Source organism: Rattus norvegicus, chromosome 10 (genome assembly GCF_021556685.1).
Source record: "Rattus norvegicus strain SHRSP/BbbUtx chromosome 10, alternate assembly SHRSP_T2T, whole genome shotgun sequence".
Taxonomy (NCBI): Eukaryota; Metazoa; Chordata; class Mammalia; order Rodentia; family Muridae; genus Rattus; species Rattus norvegicus.
Genome location: NC_141543.1, coordinates 43,152,362 through 43,177,903, shown reverse-complemented (window position 1 = coordinate 43,177,903; position 25,542 = coordinate 43,152,362). Strand labels below are relative to the sequence as shown.

General features: G+C 49.7%; 2 protein-coding genes across 4 annotated transcripts in view; one reads left to right on the top strand and one right to left on the bottom strand.

Annotated features, from left to right (window-relative positions):
• The window catches only part of Fstl4 (follistatin-like 4), a 433,607-nt gene that overhangs the window by 103,911 nt on the left and 304,154 nt on the right, over nt 1–25,542 (bottom strand). For both annotated transcript variants that reach the window (NM_001414342.2, NM_001107000.4), the window contains 2 exon segments: nt 15,011–15,134; nt 18,987–19,180. In NM_001414342.2, the coding sequence (NP_001401271.1) occupies nt 15,011–15,134; nt 18,987–19,180 (318 nt within the window).
• Nucleotides 1–25,542, top strand: part of LOC148002862 (uncharacterized) — a 115,240-nt gene that overhangs the window by 32,032 nt on the left and 57,666 nt on the right. The gene's annotated exons all lie outside the window — the stretch shown is intronic.

Sequence of the window (25,542 nt, the reverse complement as noted above, 5' to 3'; positions counted from 1 at the left end):
TCCGACTGGGACTACACACTGTACCTTTCATAAGGATTGTCACAAAGTGAGGCCCGATATTTTATTGGCTAATGCAATACATGTAGTAACAGAAGTCTTGGCTCAGTCACCAGCTACAGCCCCCCAACCCCTGCTCTTTGCTTCCTGTATGTGAACTAATCCTGTGCACCTGACTGGTACCCAGTGCACCCATCTACTCACAGCCCATAGATATCTAAGTCTGGACACATGGAGTTCCAGAAAGAGCTTGCCCGATTGATTCTGGCCCTCTACAGATATCGCCCCAAAGCCCTGATCTAGTCCTTCAGAGATTCTAGAGGCAGGTGATGATGGGTTGGACTGGCCACTGTGGAACAGAATGCCGGGAGTGTGGCTGGGTAGAGTTGGGATCAACAGTCTATCATTTGGGTGGATAGATCCCTCTTCCCACACCACAGGTACTTGCAAAGACAACAGCTGCCAAATCTGAGGTGCCAGAAGGGCTCTCGTGAAAACACATGCTGGTGACCAAAGCTGTTTGAGGTACTTGAGAGTCAGAGCAGAGTGGGCAAGAGTTTGGGCTTTGAAGCCAGGCTCGTGGATTCGAGCCCCGTCCTGTAGCTTTCTAGGTCTGGAAAATGGGCAAGTTATCAAACGCATGGGGCCTCCGGGTTCCATCTGTACAGAGGAATAATGATAGCTCCTCCCCCATAGATTGTTGTGAGGATTAATGAATTCACCTAGACGGGTTTAGCATCAGCTATTAATGCTGGGTTATTACCTGAAATTAATGATGTGGCTTCAGAAGCCAGCTCTGCTGCATGCTGGGAGCCCGCTGCGGCACTCGGCTTCTGAGCTGCGATGCCTCTGCACTGTGAATTGGCACCGTGCCCTGACCACATGCCAGATGTCCATTCTGAGTGGGCTCCCCCATCTTGGGCCCTGAACCATTTCCCTCAATAGGTAATTTGTAGATATAGCAACAGGCACGGGCTTACCACCGCATCACCACTGTCTTCTCAGGGTTAAGGCCAGAGCTTGCCTGGAGTGGATCCTTGGCACGCAGGGCTATAGGACAGCCAATGTCGCCATTTGCTTCCATTCAGGGCATGTGTTTACTTTTCTCACGGCTGTGACAAAACACTGGGCAGAAAACAACTTCAGGGAGCAGAGATCTCTTCCTGCTTACAGTCTGAAGTGTTAGAAGTTCACCACAGTGGGGAAGGTATGTTGGTGGGAGCAACTGGTTGCTGTGGCTGTGGGATCCTGTGGCTGCTATCTCAGGTCTGGATGATCAAGAAACATCTAGAGTGGGGCTAGAAGTGGGGTGGGCCATAACCCTCGAAGCTTGTCCCTTAACCAGGCCTCACTGCCTTTGAGTTCTACAACCTCCTCAAAGAGCGCCACCAGCTGGTGATCAAGTGTTCAAACCCTAACAGGACTCCCTTAGGCTATAATCACATACAAAGTGGCTCACCGCCCCACCTTGCTGGTTCTATGACTTTAAGGACTGTGTGAAGATGAAGCTTCGTGAAGCCATGATGCTGAGTATGTGTTAGTTCACTCTGGGCATTTACTGTCCTGCAGATAACTAGTGACTGGTGCTCATCCAGCCGCTCACCCTGGAGGAACTCTTGGCACCAGTATCCCCTCCTGAGGATTAGAAGCAGGGACTAGCATCCAGAAGACTGTCCCCATGTACCACTTGGGGCTGTTGAGGCTTGGGCTGCAGCCATTGTAATGTTCCTTAATGGTGGGCACTGTTTCCTGCACCCTGGGCATCTGGAGGCCATTTTTCTTGAAAGCATTACAGTTGGCAAGGGCTCATGGCCTTCTGAGATGCTGTTCTTTAGTTCAGTTGGTCCAGTCCGACACAACCCATTTACAGTGAAACCTCCTAGACTCCGAGGCTCTTTAATATTTCATCTGCCTGGCGGCCTGGCCACGGCTGCTTACCGAGAGCCTGTGGTCTGGGAGCGAGGGATCGTGGGCTTGGGCTGGGTCTCTGCCCTTCATTCTGGGCAAGATCAATCAGCTCTTCTGACTTCAAAGGTATGCAGACACAGCACAGAGGCTCACAAGGGGCCTCCATGGCCACACATTCCTCATGCCCCCTCCTAGTCCCATGTAACTGAGAGGTCCTCCTTCCCTCTCAGAGCTGCCATGACTCACGGCTATTAACCAACAGCTACACTGCTGCTCTAGCTCTCCTCCCTCCCTGGGCCCACACCATCTCTGATTCCCCTTCACATGGACTTCTTTCCAAATCCTTCCCAAGCCATGGCTGGAAGGCAGGTGGGGGAGGGGAGGTTGTGGAGAGTCTGGTCTTGAATACTCTGATGTGAATACCCAGCCTCTGTAGAATAGAGAGTTGACTTGAGGGGACCCAGGGGTCCTGTGCAGGCCATTCTTTTATGGTTACAGCATTTCCAGTAGAAGCACACTGGCTCCTTTCTCAAGGCAGAAGCAGACGCCAAACACTCCCGTGCCAGTAGGAGCTGGCTCTCCTTGAAGGGATGCTCTATGGGGCCCTTGAATACCTCCCCCTGTGCCCTCATGTTGAAGATGCATTCCATCAACCCTTGGTTAGAAGTAAGGGAAGGGGGATGGGCGGACCCAGGATGGGTGGACTGGACTTGGCCTGTGCATGACATAATCCAACAGGCAGCCCCCATGGCAGACATGTATTTAGGATGGGGGCATGGGGCTTGTGATGGCTAATCTTGGTTGCCAACTTGACTACGTCTGGAATCAACTAAAACCCCAGCGGCTGGGCATGTCTGTGAAGGATTTTCTTGATTAGATCATTCGAGGGGAGAAGACCTACCCTAAATCCGGGTCATACCTTCTGAGGGCAGCCCTCATAAAAGGCCACGGGAGAAGGAAGAAGCTTTTGCTTTTCCCCTGCTTGCCCTCACCCTCACGAGCAGCTTCACCCATCCTCTTGCTGATGTTAGAGCCTTCTCTGGAATTCCAACATAGACCGACGACCGGCAGCTCTCCAGGACTCCTCTGGGGTTTCAGTACCAGGATGGGACTGATGCCCAGCCTGTGGACTACCCAAATCCTGTTCTTTTCACTGGGAGACAGCTATTGCTGGGCTGCCTGAACCACAGCCCAAAAGCCACTTTAATAAAGCTAGTATGTGCATATGTATATGTGTATATATATGTGTGTGTGCTCACGTGCACACTTGTATACAATGTTTTTCATCCTATCAGTTCTGTTCCTTCAGAGAAACCTCACTCATAATACAGGGCTGTTACTGAGTCCAAGGCCCCCTCTGGGTATGACCATTACACTTTCTTAACTCCCAACCTCTCTGGAAGGCACTGTACAATTCTCTTCTTTTCAAAACCCAGAATCCCAAGCTTCCTGAGGAAGTTCTGGTCACTCATTGCCTGCTACTCATAAGTCAGTATTCTCAGGACTCATGGCTCCTTGGGGAGGGCAGGGACGTGTCATGGCATCTGGTTAGCACCCAGCAGGATGGTGGGGTGTCTGCTTTGCCTTGCATATATTCTGCACCCTGGTGCTGGACGGTGTGACATGGGGACTCTGAACTCCCACAGGGATGGAGTGTGCCTATCCAGGCCCATCTGTTCATTCAATGACTACAGGGACCAGAGGCTGGCAGGGCTCTTGGTTAGCCCTGGAAGCTTTCTCCATGCTCAGCTATATGGCCTCTAGTTCTTTGTTGCCTGGCTGATTCACTCTCATTCATTCTGTCGGAGCCAGCCCTGGGCCAACTCAACCCTTAAATACTCTACCCTGTCCCGAGTATGAGCCACGTAGCCCCGAGTATGGAAACTGCCTCCAGGTCAGGGCCCAGCTTTCTGAGAGCTCCTACGTTGTCAGCTGCTATCAAGATATCAGTGAGGGACGCTGAGTGATGGGTGCTCTGAACACACGCAAAAGCAGGGATGTATGACCTTTGTCTCCAAGTCCTTACTTCTTGAACCTATTGCCAGGTACCAGTGTGTTTTCAATGCCATCTCATAGGAGTGGCCTCTGAAGGTTAGGGCCAATTCTATAGATGGGCAGGGCCAACAGAATCTCTGGAAGTATGTTTGTTTGGGGGAGCTGAGAGGTCACTTGGATTTCAGAGGAAGACATTTTACAGAGACCTGATTACTCGAGGGAGAGTGGGGGACACTTCTGTTTTTTGGGGCTTCAGCTTCCCTATGGAGCTAGAAGGCACCTCGACCCCAAAACCAGGAGGCTTTGTGCAGTAATTGCCCATCCCCCAACCGGTAACTCTGTTACTCTTGTGGTGTGGTCTGGTGACAGGTGTCTAAAAGCACCTGTGAATTTCATAAAGTCAATTCATAGGCAAATGGAATGAACTAGAAAATATCATCCTGAGTGAGGTAACCCAATCACAGAAAAGTACACATGGCATGCACTCATTGATAAGTGGCTATTGGCCCAAATGCTCGAATTACCCAAGATGCACAGACCACATGAAACTCAAGAAGGATGACCAAAATGCGGATGCTTCACTCCTTCTTTAAAAGGGGGAACAAAAATACCCTTAGGAGGGGATAGGGAGGCAAAGTTTAGAACAGACTGAAGGAACGGCCTTTCAGAGCCTGCCCCACACGTGGCCCATACATATACAGCCACCAAAACTAGATAAGATGGATGAAGGTAAGAAGTGCAGGCTGACAGGAACCGGATATAGATCTCTCTTGAGAGACACAGCCAGAATATGTCAAATACAGAGGCGAATGCCAGTAGCAAACCACTGAACAGAGAATGGAACCCCCATTGGAGGAATTAGAGAAAGGACTGAAAGAGCTGATGGGGCTCGAGACCCCATATGAACAACAATGCCAACCAACCAGAGCCTCCAGGGACTAAGCCACTACCCAAAGACTATACATGGACTGACCCTGGGCTCCAAATTCATGGGTAGAAATGAATAGCCTTGTTGGGCCACCAGTGGAAGGGGAAGCCCTTTGTCCTGCCAAGGCTGGACCCCCAGTGTACAGGATTGTTGGGGGGGGGTGGTAATGGGAGGTGGATGGGGAGGGGAACATCCATATGGAAGGGGAGGGGGAGGGGTTAGGGGACTGATGGACTGGAAACTGGGAAAGGGATTCAGCCATGCAGGTGATGGCCCAGGTCCTACCCTCTGCAGCGGTCTGTGGGTGGAATGTGTTTTCTGTATACACACTGTAGGGGTAGAAAGTGAAGACCCGAGAGGGTCCTGGCTAAAGTGGGTGTGAGGCTCCCCCAGGTCTTCACTGCAGGTCCTGTCGTGGACAGATCTGGAATCAGTGGCCTGGCTTTGGATGGAGCTCTGTAGCCTGCAGCCTCCTTGGGCTCTGGGGGTCTGCGAGTGGCTCTGGAGAGCCAGCGGTAGCAGAATAGAGGGGGCTCTACCTAGGCCGTATCCAAAGTGTTCTCAAGGACTGTGAACCTGATGTGCCACGCAGATCGGGGACGGTTGGGTGGGGGTGGGGGTGGGGCTGGGGGTGGGGGTGGGGGGCTCAATACATTTCAGGCACCCTACTCATCCACTTACTGGGACTTACTGGGAACGGAGCCCTGTGTATCTGGGTCTATCCTGAGCTGTGGGCACTATGCTAACATATCACGAGCAGTTGTTCCACATAAACCCCTTTCTGAAGACAAACTACCCATGCTATCTGAGACTGTCCTCCAGGGCTCCACAGGCTGGCTGCTGCACACCTTCCAGGGGGCAGCTCCACACCAGGAAGAGGAGGCGGAGCCAGCAGGACGGTGTGGCTAAGGAGCCAAGATGGAGCTGTAGCCCCGAAGAGAAAGCCATACCAAGTATTCTGTGCTAAAGAGCACTATCATTCCCTTCGTGGTAGCAGCCACACTAGCTGGCTGTCCTCACTCTAGGTGGGACTCATGGCGGGGGCAGGGGGGAGTTCAGGGCAGAGGAGACTAGAGCTTGTCCTGTTTATATCTGTGTAAGCTGGGATCGGACTATATCACACTTAGTAGGTGTGCTGCCCTTTACATAGTCAGACTTGCTTCTCCATCACTAGAGAGCATCTCTCATTGGCTTATTTATCTGACCACTTGCTGTGGTCCTGAGTCCTCAAGAACACAAATATCCAGAAAGACAAACTTTCACAGTGGCCATGGCCTCTGACCTTGAAGGTCCTGTGCTCACAGAAATTAGATGTGATTCGGGTCTACACATGTCACTGCAGGGTGTGCTGCCAGCCTCTTGGCCTTGAGCTTCCTCAGGGAGCTTCAAGGGAGCCTCTGGGAGACATGTGGTGGGACTGGTCAGGTGCCCAGTCATACAGGAAGCTGAGACTAGCTTCTCAAAGAGTGAGTGGGAATGTGATAGAAGGCTAGCGGGGCCGAGAGGTAACTTAGGTTATATACAGGGGATGGAGCCTCTTTGCCAGCCCAGCCATCTAGCTCCTAGACTACCGCACGGACCATGGTGGACAACGAATTCAACTAATACCAAGTGGGGAGCAGGTTAACACCTTGACTATTGTCTTTGGAAACTGTCACATCACTCTGGCCATTTTCTTATATATTCACATAGATATTTACTTTTCAATATGGCCTCCAATCTTTTTAAAGAGTCCCTGCTGCTACCAGACCAAATACCTACCACATGAAAAGCTCCAGGTTTCTCCCCTCAGCTCAGTGGCTTTCCTTTCTAACTGTGACAGGTACTCAGGATAACAACACTCTTGCCCTTCTTTGTCTTTGCCCAACTGTTCTCTGTCCTGTTCCCTCTGCCGCCATCTTTGCAGATATTTTTTAGCCCTATGGTCTGCAACAACATCCCAACCACCTACTATCCTCCCTGTCTCAACCTTGGGTCCAGAGGGAGGCTCCAAGTAAAGGCTAAGTTCTGGGGTAGGCAGAAGCCACCTCTGTCTCTAGGAATGGAGTGGTGCCCTTTGACAGCCATGATAAGAAGGGGCTGTCATATGGGGAATTTAAGATGAGGTAGCATGGAGGGTCTGAAATCTCCCCCTTACCTGGTGTTTAAGCAGCAGCATAGGCATAGGGTGCCTCTCTCTACCTACCTTGAGCTTCTTGGTTCCCAGGGTATGACTCTTCAGCCTGCTCTGACCAGGGGTAACCATGCTATTGGAGCCAGTTGGGTATGACCCATAAGATGCCCACTTAATCATTGTATCCTGCCATGTCATACTTGTATCCTGACATGTGTCCTGTCATGGCTTCCTCTGATCATTTTCCCCCACCCCCCAAACCTTAGGACACATGTATTTTGCAGACCACAGACTGAGCCTCATGATAGTAGCTGTAGGGTCTTGCAAGAGATTGCAGTCTGAAAGGATGTGGTAGGAGAAGAAAGAAAGACCGAGATTGTGGACTCATGGTTACATGTCAAATGTCCAGCCTTGGGAGACACAACTTTGTATCCATTCCTTTCTTACTGCTATGGCCTAACACCCGACAAAGGGCAGTCTAAGAGAAGCACTGACTTGGGCTCATGTTTGATGGTGTGGTTCATCCAGGCAGGGACGGCTCAGTGGCAGGAGTATGTAAGGCTGTTTACCTCTGAGTGGGTCAGAAAGACAGGACAAGAAGTAGAGCTGGATCATAAACCTTAGGACCAATCCCACCCCCAGCAACCCACTTCCTCCTTTTAGGTCCCATTTCTGAAAGGTTCTTCAGTCTCCCAAAACAGCGCCACCCGGTGGGACAAAGTGCTGATGCACGAGCCTGTGGGGGACGCTCCACATCCAAACCGTAAGAGCCTCTCGGGTGTGCTTCCTAACACTTCAGAGCGTCTGGTCACCACCAGGTGCCTCACACTCCCTGCCAGCCACACCCACAAGAAATCCAGGGCCGAAGGGCAGGCCGAGGAGGCAAGCAGACTGCTGGGAGTTTCATTCATGTTGTAAGTTTTTTTCTCTGGGCTTTTGTTTGGAACCTTGGAGTCAACCTTGGCCACATAAGGATCCTCACTGAGATAAAGGCTTTGGATAGCTCCAGCTTGCACATCCCAAGCCTCCCCAACACTACCATTTAGGGGAGCAAGCGTGGAAAACAGAAATATGACCTTCGGTGCTGAATTGAGCATTCAAATTCCGACAAAAGCTTTGCAGAAAACAGTGAGATTCACGATGGCAATACGGCAATACCCCGTAAAAGGCTGACATTTCAATTGTTCTCATTTATGTCTCTGTAACCAAATCTTTTGCTTCCTCTGCAGCCACTTTCAAGTATTTACTAATATCCAGAGAGCTCCACGCAGAATTTTTAGTTTCTCTATGAAGTCAGGCTGGGCTGTGTGACCCCATGGGCATGAGGTGGTTGTGTAGCACTGGTTGGAGGACAGGTGAAGTGTCCAGTCACCCAACCCCACCTCTCCCTCCAAGAATAAGATTTAAAACAAAACAAAACAAAACAAAAACCAAAGCATCATATTTGAATGGGTTTTTTTTTTTTTGCAATTTGCGTATAATAGATTTTCAATAACAACCTGTAATTAGTTCATTTTCTACTATTCAGTTGCTCTACACTGAAGCCATTGAGAGCTTCCAGCTGGGATCTTTAAAAAAAAAAAAATGGAAGGACTGAGCTCCAGACAATGGCAGGAAACGCTGGGCCTCACGGTGCAGCTCCAGTCCTTAGGAGTGAAATACTCAGATGAGAAAGAGACAGTGTGTTTTAGAGACTTCAAGGTGGACAGAGGAGGAGGAAGAGGAGAGGAGGAAAAGCGGCCGAGACAAACCCAGGACAGTCTCTGGGCTCCCAGATAATGAGGTGCAGGGTTTGGCCTATGTGAGGGAGATGAGAAAGACTTCTTGGGCAAGGAGTCTATTGGGATAACCTTGAAGTGTAGGGGAACCATACGCTTCTCCCTGGAGAATGCAGAGAGGAATGTCAAGAATGTTTAAATACTTGAGAAGTTTCTAGAATCATGTGCATGGGCCGTCCGGGTTCTGCTACTTGCTGGCTGTGTGACTCAGGTTGGATACTTAAACTTCAATGAGTTTGTTTCTTTACCTGAGAAAGTGGGTGCAGTGTACACAGTGCTGGCTCCTGTTAACTGCTAGGTGTCTCTATGACTGTAAGAGCCCATTACCAACTACAGTGACACTGACTGTACACAGCCCCCGAGGGTGGTATGCCGGCTCTGAACCCATCCTCTAACCTGGCCTCACTGCTTAAAACCTAGGGCTGAATGTCAAGGATGAAGCGAGATCCGCCTACAACTGCAGTCAAGTCCACCCTCTGTGGGTAGCCAGAGAGAGCTGGTTGGATGTTCATGGTAGCCTTATTTCACCACCTTGGTGATCTTGGGGTCCGAGGAGGTTGGTGTGGAAGCCTAGGATGGTGGAAGCCATTATTAGTTCCAGGGGATAAGATATGCATGGCCAAATCCTGCCTCCCTTCCACTTTGTAGCAAAGATGGTGGGAAAACATGTGCAACTTCACGGTCCGTCTGATTCCAAGTTGCCTGGTTAGAAGAGCCAGAGGGAGACTTGGGTCTGATTCCCACCCTGTCAGCACCTTGGGGTCCCTGGTGACCTAGAATGTAACCACGTGAAGCACATGTGGCTGTTCAAACCCCCCCCTTCCCCCACCCCGTCCACGAGTTTGCTGGGCTTGCCCTCAGAGGATTAATTAAGCGGACAAGTATCTTTCCAAAAATGTAGGAGAAACTGATAATGAATTTAAAGAGAGGGAAAAAAATAGTCCTTATTTAAGTGACCTGTTTTCCCCGCCATGATCCTAACTTGAACATTCAGAAAAGTGTAAAACCATGCAGAATTGAGAAGCTTTTTTTTTTTTTTTTAGGTGAGTGACTTTTAAGTTAATTGACTGTGATGAACAGTCGGGAGGAGCTTGCATCCTGTTTTTCCAGTAGCCCTGGGGCCTGGGTCTCTGCCACAGCAGGGACAGGTGGCTGTTGGGGAGGAGGGGAGGGAGGTGGAGGACACACGCAGAGAGGACACTGAGCCTTTAGTTCCTAGACCTGGCTTTGATCTGGGATGTCAAAAGCAACCTGAAAACAATGTTTAGTTGACAGATGGAGTGAGACGGGAAGGCCACCTTCATCTTTCATGCCTGTCACTGTAGGGGGCGGATGGGTGACGGGGATGGGAGTCCTAGCTCAGCCTGATGGGTCAGAAAGAGATTCAGGGGCGGAGGAGATGGTTCAGTTGGTAAAGTGCTTGCTTTGCGAGCATGGGGACCCAAGTTTGATCTTGGATGGCCCTCCACCCATCTTTAAAGCTCAGCCCCGTGGCTGATTGAAATCCCACTCAAGTACAGGGGAGGCAGAGATGGGCAGACCCCTGGGGCTTGTTGGCCAATCAGCCTTGACTGCTTGCTGAGTTCTGAGCCAGTGAGAGAATGTCTTAAAAAAAACGAGGTGGACGGTGCCCAAGAAACTACATCTGAGGTTATTCTCTGGCCTCCAACACCTTCACACACACACACACACACACACACACACACACACACACACACACACAGACAGACAGAGACAGAGAGAGACAGAGAGACAGAGAGACAGAGTCAGACACAGAGAGACAGAGAGCTGGTTGTCATGGCTAACATACCTCCTGTGCCCTCTTCCCAGAGTGTGACATTCACTTACTTCCTAAAGCCAGGAGAGAGATACAACCTCACTATGAACCAACTCAGCAGGGCAACTGGTGGCCATGGAATCCCATGCCATAGCCTCTAACAGGCCGTGTGGGATTTCTGGCAGTACATGGCATTTCTGCAGGCCAAACACCCAGACCCATCATCTTATTTAGGCCTCACTATGTAGCCCTGGACAGTGTGGCGCTCAGAGATCTGCCCGTGTCGCCTTCCAAGTGCAGGAATTAAAGGTGTGCACACCACTCCCAGCCCAGAACCCATCATCCTCAGGAGAGCTTTTGAGTTTGCTTCAGAAGGCGGTGGGGCTGGAGTTTTGCTGCCTCCTCTACCCGTCCTGGAGCCCAGGAACAAAACTCACAAAAGACGGAAGCTAGAAAATGAAACCCCAAACACTCAACTTCGCCCAGCCCATCGACTCCAGCTGCTAAAATCAAATCGAAATGTTGCTGCCGAGATGTGTGAGGTACGGCTGGCCTTCAGCGAGGTTTCTCAAATGGCCGCTGCTTTCTAGGGAATCGGTCACACCTGTGTGTCTCGCTTTAATTACTCATTTAAAACTCACCCAGCCATCCATCCATCACCCCGGCTCTGGGGATCAGTAGTTCCTATAACTTTGAAAAGCTATTGATCCCTGGGTGCTCAGAGCCGCAGCATGTCAGGCCTTTATAGCTGGGTTAACTCATTTTGTGGCTTCCACAAATGGCTACGAGTTTACATTTTACTGCATATCTATTATTTGGGTTGGGCTGTGATGAATGGTTTGGCTGCCCGGTTCAAAACAAGTCCAAGGCAACCGCAGAATCTAATTTGCTTCAAGAATGATGATCATAAAGCTTTTCAAATAATAATCCAGGAATGGGAGAAGCAGACATCAGGGTGCCCTGCCTGAAACCTATGGTTGGAGCTGAGGGGACAACGTGCCCCCTCCCTATAGTGGCTCACAGTTGTACCGACCTTCTTTAAGGAACGGCCTGTCTGTCTCCATGGGTGTCAAGAGCCAAGAGCTTGCAGGTTGGCTCCAGATCCATTCCCAGGATCAAGGATGTGCCATTGTCAGTCCAATAATTAACTACTGCCGAGACAAGCAGCTTAAGAAAGGAAGGGTTTAGTTTGGCTCACACTTTGAGGGGATCACAGTCATCATGGCAGGGAGGTCACAGCAGAAGGACTACGAGGCAGCTGGTTATATTAAACCCAGAGTCAGGAAGCAGAGAGAGACGACCTCTAGTGCCCGACTTGCCTTCCCTTGTTCAAGCAGTCTAGGACCCCAGCCCGTGGGATGCTTCTGTCCACACCTAGAGTAGGTCTTCCCAGCTCAACCAACCTAATCTAGAAACTTCCTCCCTTGCATGCCACAAAGTGATCGAGACCCTTTGCAGAGGAGCTGGGGTTCAGGCAGCTTTCCTGGAAAGCATCACCTCTGTTCCTGGAAAACTTGCTGTCCCCTGACTTGGAGAGCAAATCTGGCTGTGGGTCCTTCTGATGCGGGGTCCCTAGTCCATCCAAGTTCTGAGGGACCAGTATTATCAAGGGAAGTGGACAGAGAGACTAGTGATGACCCAAGCACTGGAGTCAACAGGGAAGGCCTCTCTAGTGATGTTCAGGTCTACACTTAGCACGTGTCTCACTGAGTAATAATAGTAACAATGATAATAACAATAATAATAACAATACTAACTCTCCCCATTTTGGGTAGCCTTTATGTGCTATCTGAGGTTTAAAGTTTCCTACAACTTTAGATTTAAAGCCACTGACGACTCAGGTGTGTGTTTGCAAAATCCCTGATTATTTAATAGTCAGCTCCCTAAACATTTTTAAATTTCAAGAATCATTTTGGGGAATAAGCTCTTGATACTCCAAACAGGTACTTCTAGCAACGGGACAAGCCTACAAGTCGTTCACGCTTTATCATTAACTCGTATCTGCAGATACAGGTTTTGGTTTTACTAGCTGGCACGGATGAGGAGGCGAGAGACCAAACATGGTCGTGGCACATCAATCAAAGCCTTGTGATGGTGGTTGGACATAACCCTGGATACTAAGGGTGCTGTGAACCGGAAAGCCTTCTCTTTCCTCACACCAGGCACATGGGAAATTACTGCTGGGAAAATCATTTGCGTTTCTCTTCTATGTCCTTTAAGGATGTCTCCTATCAGCCACAAATGTCCCTTTGCCATCAGGACAGAAGAACTGCCTCTTGGGAACAGCCAGAGCTCAAAGACTGCTGGTATTCAGGGTTACCTTTCGGAAAGATGGAGTTCCAGATGAATGCTAGGAGGAAGGATCCTAAATTCTGTGGCTTAGGATGTGGCTTAGGTACCTGTAGGAGCTTACACTGACTCCCTACCCAAGGCTGACGTCACATCAGGTACTGGGACCTTGCAGGTCACATCCACAAGCACAGCATCAGACTGTCACACTGCCTGCTCTGAGCAGACCCAAGTAACCTTGGATTTTAAAGGGGCTTCTTCCACTTAGGGCAGAGCATGCTCTTCTGGTCTCTAGCATGGGCCCAGCACACTAGCTGGCTTCCCCTCAGTGTCAGTCCACTAGAGTTAGCTTGTTAGAATCTCTAAGCAGGTCACCTCCAAGTGTGGCCCACACCAGGGAACCCCAGGGAGAAGCCACGCAGAGCACCCACTCTGTTTTCACAGGGAGGAAGACTTGGTCTCTCACCTGAGACCACAGGGCTAACACTGACCTACTGCTTTTACTCCTGTAGACCTGCCCACTGCTTCCTCTTCCTGAAGGCCGTGTGCATCTGTTCTTTTCCCTTGAGAAGTGAGCACCTCCGATACCTCCAATATCCACTTAGACAGCAAGCCCTGTTTGCTGAAGACACAACTGTCTTAACTAGAAACCTGCACATCTCGGCTTCCGTAAAACCTGCTTAGTTCCAGGAAAAATCTCCTTTGTGGGTGAGGATAAAAAGAGCTCCCCCTAAGATGGTCTCAAGGTTACTACAATGCCTAAACGAAGGGACTCTGGACAGCTCGAGTGGCGGACATGGCTCTGGCTCTTCTCCCCACTCCCTCTAAAGGCCATTAGATTACATTCCTAAAGCTACTCACCAGGGACTATTCCCTTATTTGGTCACTTCCTCCTCCTGATGCTGACCACGAAAGATCCAACTATCAAAGTATTGAAGTCCAGCCATCAAAAGTCTCCTTTGGCTCACTTAATTAATATACTCAATCAAAATTAAACATCTCATCCTAACATGGGGTTCCCCCTTTACCTTTATAAACTGCCGTATACCTATGGGCCACTTATATCTCCTATCTGTCCAGAGGGCAGTCCTTTGTCCAACAGGACAAATATGCCTCCTTCTTCTCCCTTGTTCCCTTCCCCTTCTCCCTCACCCTCTATCTCCTGCCTTTGTCCCTTATCCCTGCCCTCTATCCCTAGGGGGCAGATAAATCTCCTTTGTGATGAGAACTTGTGTTGAACACTTTTTCTTTCTCTAATCCTATGAAATAGTTCCGATCAAGGCTGGGCCTCTTTAAGCAGTAGCTAGAGGCTATAACAACATGTTAATGATTTTTTCCTGAGAATTGCTCATTACGGAGAGTTGAGTGCCTCTACTCAACTCCCACAGAAGTACTTGGGTAGTTAATGACTGATCCCAGCTGCCGGGCCATGCCTGTGGCATCTCTCTAGTCTCCCTCCAGGCCGCCCAGTGGAGCCCGGCTGCCTCCATGTCCACTGCTATACTTTCCCCTGCACTGAAACATCTCTCCTGGAGGAAGGAAGCTTATGATTCAGGAAGTAAATAAAACAAGGCTAGGAAGCTCCTGAAACTCACAAGATTCACAAGACACCGCTCCCCCACCCCCAACAAGTTATATCAGTAACAGAAATTGCAGGACAGAAGAAACTCTCTGACAAGCCCACCTGCCTTCAAGTCCTACAGGTGAATTATTGCTGTGATCTGTGGCCTTTTCAGTGGTACTGCCACCTTGGAGTCATTCAGGCTCCTTTAATTCCAGTAACTCCCTAGTTCACTTAGCTGAACTTGGATGGAGTCATTTCTGTGATCTGTCACTAATGCCATGTCTGAGGTAGATAAACATTTCTTCATGTCTCTCCAGGAGAAGTCACATGAGCACAGTCAGAGGGTGGTTGTTACAGTCCTGTTGTTGTTCTAGCCCCAAATCCCTTCATCAATGAGGAACACCTTTACTCAAAAGGCAGAGGGTTGGTGAGTCCTCTCCTTCCCACACATCTCGTTTTGCCCTTTTCAGGCTTGTACAGAACAATTTTAACTTCTTTCACGTTTAACCCAAATCCTCCTGGAAGTCAGCTGCGGCCAGGCTCACATGTCCCAAGTGCCCTCAGTCCAGGCACCTGATACCACATCACCGCCACAGCACAGGATGGATACCAGAGGAAATTAGTTCCCAATCCCACAGCCCCACAGAGAGGTCTCACTTACGGAAGGCTGTGTAGAACTCTCCAAGGGTCAAGGAGCCATCGCTATTATAGTCGTCAAATCTCAGGAGGTCGCCTGGTGAGCATCTGTTCAGTGAACCGTCCATGTCCTGCTCCTTTAGCACATACTGTGAGATGGGAAGAGACAAAGCCAGAGTTACCAGTGAGCTCAGCATCATGGATGTTGCTGGAAAATGCCCCAGATCTAGTGGGGAGTCAGGGTGTGGAAGCAGATGAAGCCTGAGTCAATGTGTCCTCTTGACCTGGCTATGGCCATATCAAGGTCCCCAGTGCCTCGGACCCATGGGAATGGTAGAGCCTTTCCTAGATTAGGCTCAGGGATACAGCAAAGTCTCCCCTGGGTCCAAGTAGAGTGTTGATGGTGTGTGTGGACAATATAGACACAACCCCTTTTCCTTGATGGCTGCAGCCTCAACTGCTCCCCTACAAAAACCCCCATCCTAATTAGCAAAACCTGCTTTCTTGTTCAGCTGTGGTTATGGTTTGTATATGCTCATCCCAGGGAGTGGCACTGTTGGGAGGTGTGGCCTTGGAGTAGGTGTGGCCTGGTGGGTGTGGGCTTTAATACCTTTGTCCTAGCTGCCAGTTTTCCAGTAGCAGCCTTCAGATGAAGACGTAGAACTCTCAGCTATGCCTGTACCATAGCTGTCTAGATGCTGCCATGCTCTCACCTTGATGATAACAGACTGAACCTATGAGCCTGTAAGGCAGCCCCAATTAAATGTTGTCCTTTATAAGACTTGCCTTGGTCATGGTGTCTGTTCACAGACTTCACTAAGACAGAAGTATAGAATAGACTTGCCTTCTCAGTTCAGAGGTGTAAAATAAGCTGGGTTTCTAGGCTGCTCCTGGAGCATCTCCACGAGAGTGAATTACCTACCCAACCCCAGCTTTTTGTGTATCTATACCCCTGTCCTTTCTTCATTGCCTCAGTGCTCCATTCAGGGCAATCCTGTAGCCTTGCAGGTGCAGCATTGGGGAGTCTCTGATCTTGTCTGATTTAAATTCCTCATTTTATAGATAAGGAAACAGAGGTCCAGAGAGGGAAGTAAGGGCCAGGCATCAGGTCTGTGGTCTCCTTGACTATCAGACAGACCCAGGTGATCTAAGTGAGGAAGAATCTTTGGGACTACTTGTCTGTCACTTGTGGTATTTATGGAGAAATAGACTAGAGGAGGGCTTGATTACAGGAAACCAGCTAACAGCTGAATCTGGGGGAACCCCAGTCACTATTTGTGATGCTTCTTTTCCATGGTCAACTTGACCCGAGTTGGAATTACCTAAAAGACACCAGACAGCTTTAACTGAGGAGAGCAGCTTAAACATGGACTGGGTACCAGACTGAATAACAGGGGGAAGGAAACTGCAGAATCACAAAACCTGGCAAACATTGGCACTCATCTGTCTCTGCTTTCTGATGGACGGCTTGGGGTGACCAGCAGCCTCATGCTCCTGTGCTCCTCATTTTCTCACTGCGATAGACTGTATCCCCTCAAACAGTAAGCCAGAAACAAACCCTTCTCTCTTAAGCTGCTTCTTGAGAGGTCTTAGATCACAGTGGTGAGAGAAAGAACACACCACACCTCATCTCTGTATCCACTCCCCTCACACACCAACCTCACCACTGTTAGAGAGTTGACCTGCCATAGCACACGGCCAGAGAGCAGCTGCTGGCCAGATCATCTCATGTTTCTCTTGCTGTGATAAGAGACCCCGGCAAAAGCAACTTAAAGGGAGAAGGGGTTCTTGCAGTTCTGGGACATGCAGTGGCAGAGAGGGTGTGGTGACAGAGCTGTCAGGTGACAGAGCAGGATGCTGGCTGTCAGCTTACATGTCTACTTGGGAAACACAGGCTGAATGGGAGGTGGGGTCAGGCTACTAAGCCTACACCTGCCCCCAGTGGCCCACTTCCTCCACCAGGACTCCATCTCCTAAAGCTCTGACAATCTTCCCAAATACTACCATTAGGTTTGAGCACACATCCACACGTGAGCCCATGGGGGGCATTTTATGTGTGCACCACAGTAAGACCTAAGCCTACCCTGCCTTCCATGTTCTTCCAGGGCCACCAATGTCAGCTCTCAGTCAGGATCCTGATTTAGGGGCTATTGGTGGACTCCTGTGGACTCCTCTGTGGTGGTGGTTTAACCAAGAAGCCACAGAGCCTCAAGGGAGATGCTACAAAGGAAATCAAGAGAGAGGAAATGATTTTATTTTATTTGGGGGTGGGAGGGTGGAGGTAGAGGCATTTTTCTCTTTGTTTAACATTCCCAGCTTGGTCTGCTATATTAAAGCAATTTAATGTGATAATGTTAAAAAAATGACCCTTCACCCAGAAGTGAGGGTGTTCGATAAGAAGGAGATCAACCATGACGCCGCAGATCAATCTTCCGAAGACGGAAATTTCCCTTTGTCTATTTCTACATTGGAAATTGATTAACTTTTCATAGGACCAACGAGTTCTTCCCTCTGGCGCCTCTGACTCAGTGTCAAGGCAAGGCCCACATTAGCTGGGTTCTGCTTGGCGGATTTATGAGATAGACTTTAAATATATTAAATTTTAAAGAGGAAATCATAGTCCAATTACCATGCTTGTTAATGGCTTCAGGTGCCTCTGGCCATGTCTCTGCCAGCTTAGAGCAATGAAACCGAGAAGATCTGTTGGGAGCCAATTGGGTTTGAGTACCAGGTACTCTCAGGACCAGGCTGATGTCACTTGTCCTGTGCTTCCTGCTCAGCCTATGGTACAAGGAATAACAGATTGGGGGGGGGGGGTCCTGCAGGCAGTCATAATTAGCAAGTCCTCTGGGCTTTCTCAAGAGCCATTCTTGTCAAATGAGGGCTCTTAGCTATGCTCTCTGGGGTCCTACCTAGAGCTGAGGAATGAATACTACTGATAAAGTAGGGGTATGCTGGCCCGATGACACCACTGCCATCTGTGGGCAGGCCTCGGGATGCTTGGGTTTGTGTGGTGAGTGGAACATAGTTACTGGTTACTCGACTCCCTAGAGCCACAGATTCCTCACCTAAAAACACCTGTGAAGAGGGACAGACAATAGCATTGTTGACCTTACAAGAGAGCATGCTGAAGGATGAAGGGGGGGGCCGATGATGGTGGTGATGATGATGATGATGATGATGATGACGACGACGACCATGACAAGAACATGTCCACCGAGAACATCCTATGTGTCAAGTATAATGTTAAACGTGTCACATGTCTTACATGTTTTAGCACCATTAATTCCCATGATGTCCCTGCAGTGATGAGGTTCACAGCTGAGAAATGGAGGCCTAAGAGTGAGGGGCCTCCAGAGACTCGCAAGCTCATGACTGCTGGCAGCAGGTTGGCTGACTTTGAAGCCTGTGTTCTTGGCTGCTGTCCTACAGAAAAGGCAGTATTTATCCACCCTGAGCATTCTTAGCCTCGTGCCTTTGCTGGGTGGACACAGAGCTTCCCCACAAGCAAAATGGTTGGGGGTGGTGGTGGGTGGGTCATTGGCATCTGGATAGCAGAGAGGAGAACTGTCACTGGGCAGAGGCCTTGGGGACCCACCAAACCGGAGTGCCAAAGACACTCACTGCTGCAAGTACTACTCCCCTTTGACATTTCTTTTGTAGAAAATGACAGGCTCGAAGCTCCAAAGACTAGTTTTCTAAGGAAAACACCAGTGGGCAGCCCCTTTGAGGAGGTTTTACCTGTAAGCTGAGGAAGCATCAAAACTGGTTTGTAAACATGGGCTGGGGTGGCAGGCGGCAGGGAGACTGAATTCTGTGTGTAAGACATTCTCAGAGGTGCTGACAAGCTGTGAGTCTTAGGAAGGGGAGGAGAAGGGTGCCCTTGGCAACTGGTGACAGAGACAGTTACAAACAATTGTTCCCACCATGGAGCCCAGGTGCTTCTTCACCACGCATGGCTACAGGATCTCGCCACAGCTCCAACTGAATGCCATACCCACCTGAGCCAGCTCCAAGCTGCCGAGGCGGCCATTGCCATCGGTATCCAAGGCCTTAAACAGTGACTCCACCAAGAGGCGCTTCTGGGAGGCGAGACTTTGCCTGTGGGTTTCTTGTTGGAGCGGCTGTCTGCGGCTCTGGAGTGCCAGAAGGACATTTTTGAGGCGAGCATAGCCAGCCACGGTGCACATGTCACCTGGAAAGAGAAGACAGTTGTTATGTCAGGTGCACCCTGGGGGCTTGAAAGAATGTTCCACCCATCAGTCCATTCATCTATCTCAGTCATAAACAATTGCTGGGACATTTCCAGTGTGCAGTAAACAGTGCTATTGTCATAGAGGGGGTTCACTTGTCCCTCTGCCCCCTCACCCCACCTACTGATATTTAAGTCAGATATCTCACACCAATAATATGTGAACCAGGCAGAGTCGGGAAAATTCTTCCAGTGGAATCTGCAGCTGTTGTCCCATGGTGCGAGGAAAGCCAGCCCCGATTGTATTCTGTCACAGTCTGCTTTTTTTGTCTTAATCCTAACTTAAAGGCTGCTTTTGAATCCTTGGCCTCATAGATTAGAGAGTTTTAGTTAACAGGGCTAATAATCCCTGCTTAAGGTAATTAGGTACACTCCCAGAGCTGGGTTACTTGAAAACAAACATGTGTACACAAGTCCATGACCAAGAAACAAAAGGAAGCTTTAGGAGATTAAACCGAGCACACAGCCCATTAGTCTTAGGCCTTTTATCACGGCTGTGCTCGCTGAACGCATCGACATCGCTCGGTTCTTTGGCAAATGAGGCCTGTGATGCACTGTGACATGACATGGTTTATCTTGCTGGTGACGGGGCCACCATACAGGGCGCAGCCAGTAAACAGGGGGCCATAGGGATGTCACAGAGCAGTGCTCCTCCAGCTCCACCTCCCCATCCAGCCTGAGGACATCAGACACTTCCCGAGCCTGGCCTTGTTGAGACTGGGGAATGCCGGTGTGGGCTCCCCCACCCTCCATTCTTCAGGGAAGATCAAGGGGTGCTAGGTCTGGACTGTCTGGGATCAGGGCCTCTTCCCTTGAATTCTAACTCCAGTGGAAGGTGCCAGGTTAACCGCTCTCAGGACCAGCCGGATAGTCAACAGGCTGGGGACCTCTGGCTTTGTGAATCGCAGCTCTGTGGCTTCCAGGTTGTGTAACCTGGGAAAGGCTACACAGGCCTCAGTGATTTCATCTAAGAAACGGGAGAACAGTGCATCATCCCACAGTGGGATATTATGAGGGTTAATTAACATATTGGCACGAATCTTTACTCTGAGCCAAGGCTCAGTGATTGATAGCTACTCTCCCACGTTCAGTTGTTGGAACCTCGATGGGGAGAGCGCAGGTCCACGTGAAGAGCCGTTTTTCTCTCCTGCCCTCCCTCTCTCACTGGAGAAGTCCAGATGGCCCAAATACCCTTCCTCACACTTGTTTGTGTTTCTAGATTTTCTTCCAATTTGGGGTCAATTGATTCTTGTCAGAAACAAATGCCCATTACTATTTCCTTTGTGTGTTTATTTAGACGAAAAAAATCAATTGCTATGTTCAATATAATCAAATCTATTTGCTTCTTGGGAGTCGCCATGCTCTGGCAGCGGGGCTCCCTCCCATCCTCCCGACCTGCTCACATTCCTCTGCTGCCTGGCAGGTGATACATTTCAGAGAATTCCTAGGGCCTGTAAGCTGATGTACCCCAGTTTTAGATCTTCATGGCCATGGGTTACTGAGCATGGTCTCCATGCCCTGGTCTCATGACAAAGCCAATGGAAGAATGTGTCTGGTGACTGAATTACTTTTTTTCTCTCAGAAAACTATGTTTTGGGGAAAGAGGATGGTCTTACGTGAGTCAGCCCATCACCTCTACCAAAGAGGGTAAAATCTGGTGCTGGCAAATGGAGCAGAAATGAGGGGGACAGAGGAACAGTAGGAGGGTATCTGCTGGGGTGGAGGCCGTGCATAAACTGGTCATTTTATGGGCACAGACACCTGCCCACATACTGGAAAGCTGGTGCCTACAGTGACTAGAAGGCAACCCTCAGACATGCTGGTCAGTGATGAGCATTCTGAGAGCCCATGATACCAGGGCCACCTAAAGGTCAGATCAGGCAGATCAGATGGGGAGTGGGGTCTTAGGCTTACTGGTCCCCCAACATTCCCACAGGTTCCTGGTGCTGCCTGCTGCCCTGTGCCAAGGGTCTACAGCTAGACAACCCTGCGTGGCTGCTGGGGAGACCATGAGGTGGTCCTGTTGAGATGGACCTGGGGGCTGTGGTAGCTTCTCAGGCTCTGCTCTCCTACCAAACCCTGAAGTTCTTTAGGCTGTGGATGTGACTTAATTGGTCGAGTGCTTGGCCAGCCTGCAAGAAGCCCTGGGTTCAACTGCCCCTGAAAATCCTGGGTGGAGGCAGGAGGATTAGAAGCTCAAGGTCATTTCCAGCTACACGGCAAGTTCGAGTCCAGCCTAGGTTATATGAGACCATATCTCAAAAGATAAAAACAAAAACCAAACACCAAACTCATACTGTTGTTCTGAGAACTCAGAGGCTTCTCTCCTGTGTCCAGAAGTCAAGCTGGAGGCCCAGTTGAGTGACCCGAGTCTCCAGGGTCAGGGTCCTGTGCTGCCCAGGCCATGTTGGTCCCATCTGTGTAGCAATATTTATTGACATTCTATGTGGGCGGGCTAGGGTTTTAAGAGTCTCAAGGAGTAGGAGATCAGTTAAGGGGATGGGGGAGCCGAGCAAAGGCTCAGACATGCTGTGTGCGAGCTATGTTGTGGAAGGAGGCAGAGGGAAAGGCATGGTGCAGGGAGCACACTGAGCTTCTGGAGACTCTTGGAGCTAGAAAGAGTCACTCGTAGGCCTGTGGACAATGTCAAGGCAGGAGAGGGCAGTTGGTCCATCTCAGAAAGGCAGAGAGGCCACAGGCTGGTGTGGAAGCCAGAGCAGGGATCCAGACACAGCAACCTGATGTTCCCAACTCTTGTCTGTCCTTTTCTTTCCTGAGGATTTGTCCCACCTGCCCGCTAGTCCTCTGCAGTGCTAGGGACAGAACCCAGGGCCTTGTGAGCACTAGGCAAATGTGCGACTACTGAGTTACACCCCTGTTTCTGGCAGATTCTTACATCTCCCTTTGTCCACACACAGCACAGTCATATTTCAAACGAGTGGCATGGAGAACTCCGCCTAGACTCAAACCATTACACTATCTGCCTAGAGTCAATTGAACTCTTCTAGTCCTGCCCCCAAGCCCACACATTGGGAAGATCTGAGGACATAGCAGAGAAAGCCACCCAGGTGCAGGGGTTTAGGTACCCATGGAGGCCATCACTTTAGTGGCTGTGGTCTACCCTCTCTTCCTAGGGACACACTTGATGCTTCTACAAACATGCCTTCCTGGATGGCTGTTTCTCATGTGTGTGTACTTCACACTGTCCCCTTTGGTGGGGACAGTCAGAAGTGGCTCAACCACACCAGGGTACTGCACACTCTTGCATCTGCCAGACCTGTCTACCTAGGCTCCAAACCCTGTTTGTAAACTATTTAGTTTATCATGTGCCAACCTGAGTCCCATCACCTTGACCCACAGAAAGGTGGAAAGAGAGAAACGAGTCCACAAAGTTGTCCCCCTGACTTCCAGATGATAAAAGGATGATGTACCAATTGAGCAGATAAGCAGGTAAGCACGTGGATAAATAAATAAAATCAAAGCAGGGGAGGGAACCACAGTGCCCAGGAGTCAGGAGCAGGAGGACCCATCACAAATATGAGGGCAGCCTCTGTTAGATAGCTTCTTGCCAGCAAGGGATATAGAGTGAGAGACCATACTCAAAGAGTAAAAAATAAAACAGAACAAGATAAATAAAAGCAATCATCTATATCCATCTACTCTCTGCATCTGATGCCAACATAGTTGACCAGAGGCTATGATAGCCTCTGCCTAGGGTTCCTGGAAGGGAGGGCATGTGACATTTTTTGGGCCAGGGCAGTGTCTAGTGTTAGCCTGGCTTCAGCCCACTGGCTCCTTGAAGGGGAAGGTTCCTGGAAGGTTAGAGGCTTGGGTATTTACTACACACCCCTCTCTAGTTCATTGCCCAGGCTTCCTGGGCTAGCCTGGGGCAATGGAAATTCATAATGTAAATGCTACAGGCTGCTGAACTTGGCCTATACGATGCTTCATCTTCATTGTCAAACTGACAGGATTTAGAATCACTTAGGAGAGATACTTCTGGGGATATATGTGAGGGAGTTTCCAAAGAGTTAAACTCTGAATGGTCCCATGGGCTGGGGTCTAAATAAAAAGAAAAAATAAGAAAAGGAGAAAACCAGCTTAGCACCAGCATCCACCTGTCTCTGCAGTGTGGAAACAATGTAACAATGCTCCGGTCCCTATGCCTTCTCCACCATGACTGGTGCACCTTCAGACTGTGAGCCTAAATCACGTTGTTCTTCCTTAAGTCAATTTTGTCTCAGCCATGAGAAAAGTAGCAAATGTAGCCAACACCCACAGCTCTTATGAGCACTGCCTAGGGAGCCTGAGGACCACCTAAGCTTGACAGGGTGGGAGGCCCTACCCAGGCCTTTAATATCTTAGAGCGTCATGATATAACAACATGACAGGACTTTGCTAGTGCATATGATCATCCAGGCCTGAGGTGTCCTTTTAATGACACTGGCAGGTTGCCCCCAGTGAGAAGGAATGTAGCTCATTCATTTTTATATCCTTCTCTGAGATAACTGACAACTAGCCCTATACATATAGACCCATGGAATGAGGAAGCCATCTTGGATATTTCCCCCCTCCCTTCTTTGACTCAGGGCCATTTCTACTCTGGGACCTCTCCGTGCCTGATTGGCTGTCGGAAGGTACCCAAGCCACTTCCTGTTGGTTTTAGGGTCCCCCACACAGCAGAGGTTGTCCACTTAGTTCCGAGATCCTCCTGCATCTAGACCAGGCTTTCTTTGGTAGATAAAATATTGATCAGCGTACTGAGGAGCCCAGAGTGTGTCCCTATTTTCCTGTCAGAACTTGGTAATGAACTGCATTTATCAAGCCCGTTCTCCATGAGAAAGGTCAGTTGCAGATCTGGCTAAGTTGTCATGACACCTCATTAATCTGGCTCCCTCAATAATTGTCCCTCTTTGAAGATTCTAAAGTGTTCCCATTCTGGCTTCGCTCCCTCTGCGCCGAGGGACATGATCATAGCTGGAGCATAGACTGAGCTGCATTTAATATTTTGAGCAGAGGGAAGAGGAAGCAAGAGTCGCCTCCAGAATTAAGTGTCCATCAGAGGTATACTTGCTACTGCGAGACAAAGGGAAGCAGGGGAGGAACTGTGACTATTCCATCAGCCACATGACCTCTGCCAGACTGTGCCTCAAAGGAACTGTCTTCATTCTCTGGCAGGTGAAGTTCCATTCCTGGGGGTGGGAGGGGTGTGTGAACTCCAGAGGGTCCTGGGGAGGACAACATGGTACAAAGTGGTGAGACAGACAGACAGCAAGAAACCCATGTTTTAAGAGTGCATGCATGGACAGGTTAGGAAAGAGAGAGAGAGAAAGAGAGAGGGAGAGAGAGAGAGAGAGAGAGAGAGAGAGAGAGAAAGAGAGAGAGAGACAGAGAGAAAGACAGAGAGAGAGCGCACGAGCATGTGTGTATATGATGTGTGTGTGTGCCTGCATGTGTGTGTGTGATATGTGCATGCTTGTGAGTGTGTGATGTGTGTGCATGCATGTATGCGTGCATGGGTGTGAGTGTATGATGTGTGTGTGTGAATGCGTGATGTATATGTGCATGCATATGTGTGTAATGGATACCTGTGAGTGTATGATGTGTGTGTGCATTCTTGTGAATGTGCGTGTGTGATGCTGCCTCCTCCTTACTCATTGGAGCTGCTTTCCCTCAGGCCTTTAGTGAGCCCCCTCCCACCTCCTTCTGTACCATACTTGGCCCTGTCTAACTAAGCCCCTTCCTCACTGCCCCACTTCTCCATCACAGCCCTCTCCCAGTCTTCCATTCAGTACTTACATACCCTCTGCTAACCAGCAGGCCCCATTAGTTCCCTGCTGGCCTGGTTTGCAGGTGCAAGCCCAGCACCTGGCCTACCCCTGCACCTGGGAGGCAGGTGTTAAACATCTGTTAACTTTATCACCATAGTCTCCTCTGTGGGAGGCAGAGGGGCTTGGATGGTGTCACAATGGTAGGGGAGGGGTGGAAATCTGAAGATGATGGTCCCAGTCCTCCCTGACATCAGTTTCCTGAGTGCAGTGTGGATGCAGGAGGATAACTCTTTTGAGTGTGGGGCTTGTGGCTTTGTTCACAGACAATCAAACTTTCCTAGGCTTGCCAGAGCCTATATGCTTTACTGCACCCCGGGGATATCCCAAAGCCATCACTGCTGGCCCTACAGAGTGAACTCAAAGATGGCTATCCTTAGGGGGAGGTTGAGGGTAGCCAGCCACAGGAAGCTTGGACACTAGCTTATATGGAAGTGTCTCTTCTGTTGGGTACAAGGTGGCTCTCTGAAAAGTGCC